Here is an 11,712-nt window from a genome sequence, read left to right as displayed (position 1 = left end):
GCATCACTGTACAAAAGTTATTTATATTTACATGTTTAGTGAAAGTGAAGTGAAGTGACATTCAGCCAAGTATGGTGACCCATACTCAGAATTTGTGCTCTGCATTTAACCCATCCGAAATGCACACACACAGAGCAGTGAACACACACACACACACACTGTGAGCACACACCCGGAGCAGTGGGCAGCCATTTATGCTGCGGCGCCCGGGGAGCAGTTGGGGGTTCAATGCCTTGCTCAAGGGCACCTAAGTCGTGGTATTGAAGGTGGAGAGAGAACTGTACAAGCACTCACCCCACCCACAATTCCGTCCGGCCCGAGACAAGAACCCACAACCCTTCGATTGGGAGTCCAACCCTCTAACCATTAGGCCACGACTTCCCCCAGTCATTACTGCATTGCAGGCATCACTGTACAAAAGTTATTTATATTTACATGTGTACATTACTGCAATGCAAATGATCAAAGTTGTATATATTTACATGTTACTATTTGAACAAGAATAAATCCAAATTCGATCCCCAACCAATGTTATCTCATCTTTAATCCTTTGCCCATGCTTTTACTAAGGGGCCATTTTGGTAATTTACAAGGAGGCAAGCAACAGTGTACAGCTGGTTGATACTCCCTGTGATGGAAAGAGGGATGACTGTGTCGAACAGCTTGTGTTGCTTCACCCTGCGGATGAGACGCTCAACGTGGACCCTTAGCCGAGCAATGGACTGTGTCTCCCTCACTTCATCGGCTGACATCTGTTCCCACTTCGACAGGTAAGCAGGTCTGTAAACTTTGCATGGCACACAGTCATCAACAAGAAAACCTTTGTCGACCATTATCGCCATTCCATGTTTCAACAGCGACACAATCCCAGACTGCTTAAAAAGCTCTTTGTCACTGACAGAACCTGCATACAGGGATGAAACAAAGGTGATTGCACCATGTGGTGCCATGCCGATTAATCCCTTGAAGGTGCAGTGGGACTTGTAAGTGTAGAAGACTTCACTTTGAAGCAGGAGAGAGGATGGAGTTTGGCAACGCAACTCTGTGCAGTCGATCACCACTTGTGTGTCTGGGTAGTCCTGGAACTCATTGGGAAGATGAGCCTTGACTTCCACCTCAGACATCCAGATGCGGACAGACCCAAGAATGGTGTACAAAAAATTGGCCCAGGTTGTAATAATTCGGCTAACAGTGGACTGATGGATGTTGAATCTGTGGGCCAGATCCTGCTGTTTTAAGCCAACAGAGAGGTGGACCATGAAGAGGAAGAACTCATCAATGGGCTGCAGAGACTGACCCTGTAAAAATAACAAGATTTGCAATTTATTTACATATAATGTGTTGGCTTCCACTGAAAATGTAAAGTTAAGTTTTGTTCTTCTATTTCTTTACCCATGCACTGCCTGTTGTTCCAGCTTCACTCCTTATTGCTCTTGCTCTTGACACACGAATCATGTTGTGGGATGCAGGCTCAATGAGTTTCCAGAAAGCCATTAAATGGCTGTAAGTCACGAACCTAAATGAGATGTAGGACTTTTTTTTTTACATGAATATAAATCATAAAATCACAAACTAAAATGAATTACTTGAAGGAAAACACACACACACACACACACATATATATGGTTACACTTTATTTTAAGGTGTCATTGTTACAGTGTAATTATACAATATTAATAGTAATATTAATTAACAACATGTACTTACTATAGTACTTAAATACTGCATAATTTACTGTTTTTACTATGGTAAGTACATGTAACGTAACGACACTGTAAAATAGTGACACATGTATATATGTATGTATATATATATATATATATATATATATATATATATATATATATATATATATATATATATATATATATATATATATAGACACATACATATATACACGTATACACACACACACATATATACATACACGTCATGCGTCATATATAGTTATATCATATAAATCACAAACTAAAATTAATTACTTAAACACACACACAAACACACACACATATATATATATATATATATATATATATATATATATATAGGGTTTAAATCGTACCTAGTGTAGAACCTTACATCATCGTCGGAAGCAGCAAATCGCCCCAAACAAAACCTTTGACTGACCGACAACACCTCCACCTGTCTCCTTAGTCGGTCCACCTCTTTACGGAGATCCTCAGTTTGATCCAGTGCATGATCAACTGCCGCGGGTTCTGGAACTGAACAATAATCATGTTCCAGATGCTGGGCATCCATTGGCATAGGATCCTCATCCACTGGAGTGTAATCCTCCCTTCTTTGACATACCCCGGTGCGCCTTGGTTCAGCAACGGAGTAGCCGTTCCACTGGAATAAGGTTGGTACAGCTCCCTTCCTCAGCAAGCGGCGCCCTTTAGGGGTCGATGGCTCGATCAAGTCTTCACTTATAAAGTGACGACTGCAGACCCTTGTATGAGAAGTGATGTTAAATCGCTCACGTCGAATGCTGTGAATCCACTTTCTGCGTATTTCTTCGTCCACAGGAAAAGTGCGGAAACTTAGTACAGAGTTGAACTTTGAGGAGGCCACACATAACGGGACACAACAATGGTCAGTCGAACTACTGTCCTCACGACGTTGATATTTAAACTTTCTGAAAGCCATTAGTAATGCTTAACTATATGATACTATAATATAATATAATATTAATATAATATAATATAATACTTAAATTATAAATCGCCGTTTTATGAATGAAAAATTATGAATGAGTTTTGCCGGTAGTACACTTCGTTGTAGAATGTGCTAAACGGAAGTAAAGACCCGGTCTGAGATTCTACCGGAAATACGTAAGCAGAGTTCGTGCATAGAGTGTATTGATCACGCTATTCTTATCTCTCGACTAGAGCACTGTGTAGGCATTCGAGGTATTATCTGACCGATCTTGTAAAACTTGGTGACTCTACATCATCTATCGCCCCCCTTCTTTGTGGAGTCCCTCAAGGTTCAGTTCTTGGAACACTACTGTTTTCTTTGTACCTTCACCCTCTTGGAAATATTTTTAAAAGACATGGTATTTCTTACCATTTTTATGCGGATGACTCGCAAATCTATTTACCACTGAGAAGAGATGCAAACGGTTCTCTGACTCAGTTACTTGAATGTCTCAAGGATATTAAAACCTGGATGTCTTTTTTTTAATTTATTTAAATGAAGAAAAAACTGAGATCATTGTGTTTGGACCCAGCAGGGATTGTGACTCTACATCCGTAAACCTTGGGTCCTTGCAGCAATATGTAAAGCCAGTAATGACAAACTTAGGCATTAAAATGGATAGTGAATTTAGGCTTGACAAGCAGATAAACAGGGTGGTTAGATCCTGCTTTTATCAATTGAGGCTTTTATCCAAAATTAAACCTGTTTTATCTTTTAATATTTTTGAGCAAGTGATTCATGCTTTTATTTCGACTCGTTTGGACTACTGTAATGCACTTTACATTGGCGTGAACCAAATTTCCCTTCCACAACTACAATTGGTCCAAATATCAGGTGCTAGTCTGTTAACAGGAACCCGGAAACAAGAAACACATTACTCCTATTTTGGCCTCGCTCCACTGGCTACCTGTATATTTTAGAATACATTTTAAGATTTTAATGTTTGTTTTTAAGTCCCTAAATGGGTTAGCACCTCAGTGCATCTCAGAGCTCCTGCAAATTTACACCCCGTCAAGGTCACTGAGGTCTGGTGATCAGCTGCGGCTGAACGTGCCCAGGACCAGGCTAAAGACCAGAGGCAAGTGCTCTTTTTCAGCAGTTGCTCCCAAATTGTGGAATGATTTACCACTGAATATTAAAGTTGCGCCCACCCTCCACATTTTTAAATCTCGTTTAAAAACACATTTTTATTCCCTGGCTTTTGACTTACCATAAGAGCTGTCGTGGTCTTCTTTGTCGCTGTTACTGTTGATGCTATTTTATTTATGTTGTGTGTTTTTGTGTTAGATTTTTATCTCTGTAAAGCACTTTGGTAACCTTGCTGTTTGTTTAAATTGTGCTATATAAATAAAGTGAATTGGATTGGATTATGGTTTATGCAGTTGTGGCATAACAGAAGACACACACACACACACACGTAATTCTATACTTTGGTTTAAAACAACATATCAGATAAAAACTTTCATGCTTTCTTCTTTTCCTAAAACACACAGTGCTTTGCTCCCCTGCCATATTTCCCTAATATTGCTAATATTATGACATTGACCATGCATTTCCATGGCAGTTGCTATGGGTATTAACTTAGATGTGTCTCTATGGCAACAACTTCCCGAGACCTGAAAGTTTCCCAGCAGGGATCAAGGTGCCTAGACAAGTTCTTATACACATATGAACAGTCTGTCTCATACCATCTTTCATTTACCAAAGCACTGTGTGGCAGGGGGGGCGTGGTTTAGCGAAGCTTGTGGCTGCCGGAGGGGACAGTGCTTCCGTTTCTCCGCTCTCTCCGCGCCAATTCCCCTCTCCACTCCCTGCCATTGGGGCGGCGGGTAGGTCTGGGCTGGCCTGTTGGCGTTGCGGGGACCCGGAGCATTTTGTGGACAGGTGTCCAGTGATGGAGGTGGAGATGATGATCCGGGTCCCGGATGACCCACAGGCCACCCCCGGTCAGGCTGGCGAGTACCAAATTCCTGTGAGTATCAAGGGGGGTACATATCCGGCCTTGGTGGATTCAGGATGCAACCAAACCTCAATCCATCAAAGCCTGGTTCAACCGGGGGCATTGGATACAAGCCGCGTGGTTAAGGTGCGGTGCGTACACGGGGATGTGGTGGAATATCCGGTCGTCCCAATTTTGATTCAATTTCGGGGACAAAAGCATAGTGTGGAGGTGGCAGTTAGTCCCCACCTCCGGCATCCAATAATTTTGGGGACGAATTGGCCCGCGTTTACGGTTTTATTGGGGTCGTTATGTGCGGATGCCTCTTGGGGAAATAAGGCACGGAAGGAGACCGCGCGGATTCAGGTGGGGAAACTGAGCCAGGACCGCTGAGGTCTGCTTCAGGGGAACCGAGCGGAATTGGGAGACTAATTCTCTCGGAGCCAGATGACTTTCCTCTGGAGAACAGTCTCTCCAACCTGCCCTCCCGCTCTCCTATCCATATTTTGCCATTTTAAAAGACCGGTTGTATCGAGTGACCCAAGACGCTCAGACAAAAGTAAATACAACCCAGTTGTTAATTCCAAAGAATTCTAATTCTAATCCTATGGCAGGCCATTTGGGACAGGCAGCAACACTAAATCGCCTCATGACCCGATTCTTCTGGCCGGGCATTCATGACAACGTGTGCAGGTGGTGCGCGTCTTGTCCGGAATGTCAGTTGGTGAACCCACCGGCCGCCCCAAAAGTGCCTTTGTGCCCTCTCCCATTAATGCAGGCCCCCTTCGAAAGAATTGGTATGGACCTCATCAGGCCATTAGAGCGATCGGCACGAGGACATCGCTTTGCATTAGTCATAGTTGATTATGCAACACAATATCCTGAAGCAGAGGCCCTCCGCAACATTTCCGCTAAAAGTGTTGCGGATGCCCCGTTTCGTCTTATCTCCCGGGTGGGGGTTCCGAAAGAAATCCTTACTGATCAGGGCACGGCGTTTATGTCACGTACGCTACGCAAACTATACGGATTGTTGGGCATTAAATCGATTCGAACTAGCGTCTATCACCCACAAACTGACGGCCCGGTCGAACGATTTAATCGCACTCTTAAATCCATGATCCGTAAGTTCGTTCAGGAGGACGCCAAAACTTGGGATAAGTGGCTAGAGCCCTTGTTATTCGCTGTGCGAGAGGTCCCACAAGCCTCCACGGGGTTTTCCCCCTTCGAGCTTCTCTATGGACGCCAGCCCCGGGGGGTGCTTGACGTTCTGAGAGAAACTTGGGAGGAGGGACCATCTCAGGGCAAAAACGAAATTCAATACGTACTGGACTTGAGAACAAAACTCCACACATTGCGGCGGCTATCCATGGAGAATTTGTTACAAGCCCAGGACCGCCAGAGTCGGCTGTATAACAGGGGAACTAGGTTACGCAAATTTGCACCGGGAGAGAAAGTACTTGTATTACTCCCAACGTCGAGCTCTAAATTATTGGCTAAGTGGCAGGGGCCGTTTGAGGTCGCACGCCAAGTCGGGGATCTCGGTTATGAGGTAATACGGTCCGATAGGAACGGGTCTCGTCAGGTTTACCACCTCAATCTCCTTAAAAAATGGAATGAGGCGGAATCAGTGATGTTGGCAACGGTGATTGGGGGGGAGGATGATCTCGGTCCAGAGGCGAATGTCAAACCACAATCCCTCGCCCTGGCTCCAGGTGGAGATCACCTCTCGCCGTGCCAACTCACTGATTTAACGAAATTACAGGCAGAGTTTACCGATGTCTTTTCGCCCCTACCGGGCCGTACTAACCTAATTCAGCACCATATCGAGACTGAGCCGGGCGTGGTAGTTCGCAGTGGGCCGTATCGCTTACCTGAGCACAAGAAAAAAGTAGTTCAGGCTGAATTAGGTGCTATGCTTGACATGGGGGTAATAGAAGAATCCAACAGTAACTGGGCGAGCCCGATAGTTTTAGTTCCGAAAACGGACGGCTCAGTCCGGTTCTGTGTGGATTATCGCAAGGTGAATGCTGTGTCGAAATTCGACGAGTATCCAATGCCGCGGGTTGACGAGTTGCTTGATCGGTTAGGCACGGCTCGCTTCTATTCGACATTGGACTTTACGATGGGTTATTGGCAGATCCCCTTGTCTCCATTATCCCGAGAAAAAACAGCTGTATGCTGCATATGCGGCTGCCTACCTGGATGATATCATTATATTCAGTAATGATTGGCAGCGGCATATGCAGCATCTGAGGGCTGTTCTGAGGTGCTGAGGGGAGCGTTGCTCACGGCCAACCCAAAGAAGTGTGCGATTGGGCGTGTGGAGGTAAGGTCTGGGCTTCCACTTGGGGCATGGACAGGTGCGTCCCCAAATTGATAAGACAGCCGATATTGCGACCTGCCCACGTCCCAAGACCAAAAAGGAGGTGAGGCAGTTCTTGGGGCTGGCGGGATATTATAGGCGATTTATTCCTTATTATTCGGACCTCACCAGCCCCTTGACTGACCTTACTAAAAAGGAGGTGCCAGTTACGGTCCAGTGGACGGAGCCGTGTCAGCAGGCTTTAACCCAGGTCAAGGCTGCTCTATGTGGCGGGCCATTATTACACTCTCCTGATTTTTCTCTCCCTTTTCTGTTGCAGACAGATGCGTCGGACAGGGGGCTGGGGGCGGTCCTGTCCCAGGAAATAGAGGGGGAGGAACGGCCGGTACTGTACATTAGCCGCAAGCTCTCAAAGAGAGAGGCTAAGTACAGCACCATTGAGAAAGAATGCCTGGCCATCAGGTGGGCCGTCCTCACCCTCCGCTATTATCTCCTGGGACAGGAGTTCACCCTCTGTTCGGACCACGCTCCGCTGCAGTGGCTCCACTCAATTACAGGCCTCTCTAGTCTTCTTAAATTGGAGAACTTGCACAATTTTGGTTGCGAGGGCAAGACAACCCTGCACAGATTACCAAAAAAAAAAAAAAAAAAAAAACATTAAGGGACCAGTGGACAGACTTTATTTTTACAGAGCATAGACGGAGTTGTGCAAGTGTTTTTGTTTGTTCCCTGCATTTCGAAGATGCTTGTTTTACAAACAAGGCCGAGTTTGACGCCAGATTGGCGTATCGTTTATTTCTTAAGGATGATGCAATCCTAACGAAAAAGGGTCACGATCGTGTGTTGGAACCACATGCGGTGAGTAAAACTGCTTCAAATATCTCTGTGTTGTTAACTTAGCTATCGGTGCGTAAGCACATCAAGTAAACCTTGTTCACCTTTAAAGAAAAAAAAAACACGACATAAAGTGGAACTTAGTAATTTTACAAAACCCCTAAATAAATATATACAGTTTCAATACATACCACATAGAGACGTCCTGCTGTAGTCATTGCTGCTTCTGCTCTCGTTCAGTTTCAGACTCGGGATCTGATTCTGGATCATAAATAAACGGCTGAATCTTACTGTTAACCATGGTTTGTTTTGGATGATGTTTTTTTTTTCTCACGGTAATGTCACAACTTCCAAACGCTTTGATTCTTTAGCTCTGCCCACACGTCACGCCTACAGCCGCTTGTGTTTTTCCGAAAAAAAATCTGCACAGACTATTTTTCTCTCATAAATATAATAAAACTAAAGACTTTTTGGAGATATGAAGGATGCAGTACTGCTCTATAGGTACTCAAGATTAACAGGAGATTGAGTGAAAATGAGCATTTCACCCCCCCCCCCCCCAAATGAAAGGCAAATATAAATGTTTTCCCCTCATTTTGCTTTAATTTACACATTATAAATATGACTTTTATTCTAATGATCCATAAAACCACGGTTCACTGAATGTGTCTAGTTTACAGAATGTTTAAAGTTTACAGACTTTTCAATTCAAGTATATTTGTATAGCGCTTTTTACAATACAAATCGTTACAAAGCAACTTTACAGAAAATTATGTTTCTACAATATTTAGTAGTAGCTTATGACTGTCACCACGACTGTCAGTTTGTGCACGTTTGACAGGATTTTTAGAAAAAATTAATACAAGACATAGTCGGCTAGATGATGAACATTATTAATATTATTAATTAATAATTATTATATGATGCAGTCACACATGTAGCAATAATTTTTAGTTCTGTTTGTTGATTCAGGGTTAGCATCATCTGAGGTCCTCTGATGGTCAGCATCATCTCTTCTCAGGTGTTCTGGATCCAGACTGTAGCTTGTGTAAATCCTAGTTAGCACAGGATGTAAAACCCATGGCAAAACATAGAAACAAAATAGAGACATCATTAGCGTAGCTGCTGATCCAACAAACTAAAAATTAACCCAACCTAATGAATAAAAATGCACATTTGATCAGATGCAACTACACTCACAATTTAAGGGATACATTATTTGAATGCTTGGCGAAAGAGATGCATTTTTAATATAGATTTTAACAGAGAGTGTGTCTGAATCCTGAACATTATCAAGAAGGCTATTCCAGAGTTTAAGAGCCAAATGTGAAAAAGCTCTACTTCCTTTAGTGGACTTTGCTATCCTAGGAACTACCAAAAGTCCAGCGTTTTGTGACCTTAGGGTGGGTGATAGGTTGTAGCGTGGTAGAAGGCTAGTTAGGTATGAAGGAGCTAAACCATTTAGGACCTTATAGGTAAGTAATGATAATTTGTAACTGATACGGAACTTAATAGGTAGCCAGTGCAGAGACTGTAAAATTGGGGTAATATGATCATATTTTCTTGACCTGGCAAGGACTCTAGCTGCTGCATTTTGGACTACCTGTAGCTTGTTTATTGAAGAAGCAGGACAACCACCTAGAAGTGCATTACAATAGTCCAGTCTGGAGGTCATGAATGCATGAACTAGCTTTTCTGCATCAGAAACAGATAACATGTAAGATGTAAGAATGCAGTTTTTGTAACATTGGAAACATGATTTTCAAAAGACAAATTGCTGTCTAATATGACACCCAGATTTCTGACTGTAGAGGAAGTAACAGTAGGCTACATCCGTCTAGTTGCAGATTGTAATCTACAAGATTAGTGTTTTTTGGTCCAATAATTAATATCTCTGAAAATTATTTGTCATCCAATCTTTTACATTTTTAACACACTCTGTTAGCTTAGATAATTGAGAAGTTTCATCTGGTCTCGCTGAGATATATAGCTGAGTATCATCAGCATAACAGTGGAAGCTAATTCCGTATTTTCTAATAATATTACCAAGGGGCAACATGTATATTGAAAATAGAAGGGGACAGAAAATACAACATGGCTTTTTTATCCGTTTCCAATTCCCAGTGTGGTATAACTTAATTCAATTTGAAAACAGTCAAAATGTATATAACGGAGGCCAGCTAAGAGGTGTGCATGTAAACCTAAATTCCTCTTGAGGAGGAATGCTAGTACTGACGCTAGAGGCTGCGGTCTTTAACTTCCTTGTTAGAGCACCTACCTCCTCTGCTGGTGTTTAAATGGGGTCGAACCCTGATCAGGCAGGCTGAGCAGAACCATTCGCATGAGCATTATTTATTTATTTACATCATTTTTAATTTTTACAAAAATTAAATGTGGCAAAAAGTGTTGTATGATGACAGTTTAACTTTTGGTCTAATTTAAATTGAATTTAGAATTGTAATATAATAATTTCCTCAACACCACTGTTGTTAAAGCAGCAGCTGTGATTTGTAATGATGTTCTGTCAGTAGTGTTGCAGTGGGACATGACCAGGGGCAATCATTAAAATGAGTAGCATCTCTTCTGTATAGAATCACACACAGCTCTTTTCACTGGGTAAGAAAAACATTGCAGCCAGTATGCTAAAACTACACTGTTCTGAATTGAAAAAAAAAAAAAAATTGTTGATATTTATCTACACATCCACCCTTCACAGTTTTTACTGTTTGTTATTGTGGAAATGCTTTTGTTTAATACATCTGCACATTTTCCCTTTTTTGAAGTACGTCTTATTTTGAATAGAAGTAGTGTAATATTCACCTTACTGTAATAAAGTTTATATGTACTATGTTTTCAGTAATATAATGACTTATTAAAATACAAATACAGTAAACACAGTACAACTAAGACTGGTGTACCATACATAAATAGTTTAACATAAATAAAAAAAAATGACATTCATCCTTTACCTTTTTAATGCCTATTATTCCATTCCTAGCCATGAAGATACAAAAAATAGAGATGCACACACAAATGGGTGGCAAATGGGACTTGCTGTGCTCCCCAGTAAACACTGGTGGGAGATGTTACCATGGTTATACCACAGTATTTCCGTCCTCCCTCCAAACCCATTACCCTCCTTATTTTAGGGGCCAGCTTCTGTCGCTCTCTCTCTCTCCCTCTCTCTCCCCCTCTCTTGGCCACTCCCCCTTTCCAGTCCCTCGCTCTTTATTTGTTACTACCATCACTGTGAACTAGATGACTACAGAGAGTGGAGGGGATCTCTTTTGGATGGTTGAACCAAGGACTTATTGAATATTTAACTTTTAAGAAAAGACAACAAGAGGGATACTCTGACTTCTTTAAAAGGTAATGAATGAAGACATTTAGTCCCATCTTAGGATGGAGGCTACAGACAAACTTAACGGGCTTGGAGGGAGGAGGAGGCGGCCAAAGAAGGTAAACATGGGCTTCACTTTAAGGACCTGCTCTGTCTTAATGTAGTATCAGAGGATTTAAGTATTTGTGGAAGTTCCTGATGTGAGCTGTTTATGTAAAAATTTCAGTATTAATTCAATACAGTTTGTTTGATAAATGTGTGTCTTAAATAGAGTTTGGAATTGAGTGAGCTGTAGTTGTTGATGATTTATTTTAAATAAACCGGCTTAGATACCCAAGCATTTTAGTACGTTTGAAAAACAACATAAAGGTGTTAGTGTTTTTAATGACTTAATTTTCAAGAGGCTGGCTAATGGACAAGTGGCAGGTCTTGTGTATGTATATTGTCACGGTTCATGAATTCACTCTCTCTCTCGTCTATCGTGTTGTTATGTGTGTGTCTATGGGCATGGTCACTGATCAGCGATGATCAACAGCGCCAGCTGGTTTCAATTGTTTGTGTCCTATATAAGTTCAGTAA

General features: G+C 42.2%; 1 protein-coding gene across 1 annotated transcript; it reads right to left on the bottom strand.

Annotated features, from left to right (window-relative positions):
- Nucleotides 1-397: 397 nt before the first annotated feature.
- LOC128017702 (uncharacterized) lies at nucleotides 398-2,149 on the bottom strand. The gene is made up of 3 exons (XM_052603158.1): nucleotides 2,063-2,149; nucleotides 1,393-1,516; nucleotides 398-1,298 (listed from the first exon to the last, which is right to left on the bottom strand). The coding sequence occupies exons 2-3, from the start codon at nucleotides 1,492-1,494 to the stop codon at nucleotides 543-545; spliced, it is 858 nt and encodes a 285-aa protein (XP_052459118.1). The 5' UTR covers nucleotides 1,495-1,516; nucleotides 2,063-2,149; the 3' UTR covers nucleotides 398-542.
- Between the last annotated feature and the right edge of the window lie 9,563 nt (nucleotides 2,150-11,712).

Source organism: Carassius gibelio, chromosome A7 (genome assembly GCF_023724105.1).
Source record: "Carassius gibelio isolate Cgi1373 ecotype wild population from Czech Republic chromosome A7, carGib1.2-hapl.c, whole genome shotgun sequence".
In the NCBI taxonomy this organism is placed as follows: domain Eukaryota; kingdom Metazoa; phylum Chordata; class Actinopteri; order Cypriniformes; family Cyprinidae; genus Carassius; species Carassius gibelio.
This window is presented reverse-complemented; position numbering and strand designations above follow the sequence as displayed.

Excerpts from the sequence above, each read along its gene's own strand:
- LOC128017702 (XM_052603158.1), bottom strand. The coding sequence starts at position 1,494 with ATGGCTTTCTGGAAACTCATTGAGCCTGCATCCCACAACATGATTCGT. Across the intron at positions 1,299-1,392 it reads GAACAACAGGCAGTGCATGG|GGTCAGTCTCTGCAGCCCAT; the intron begins GTAAAGAAATAG and ends TTATTTTTACAG.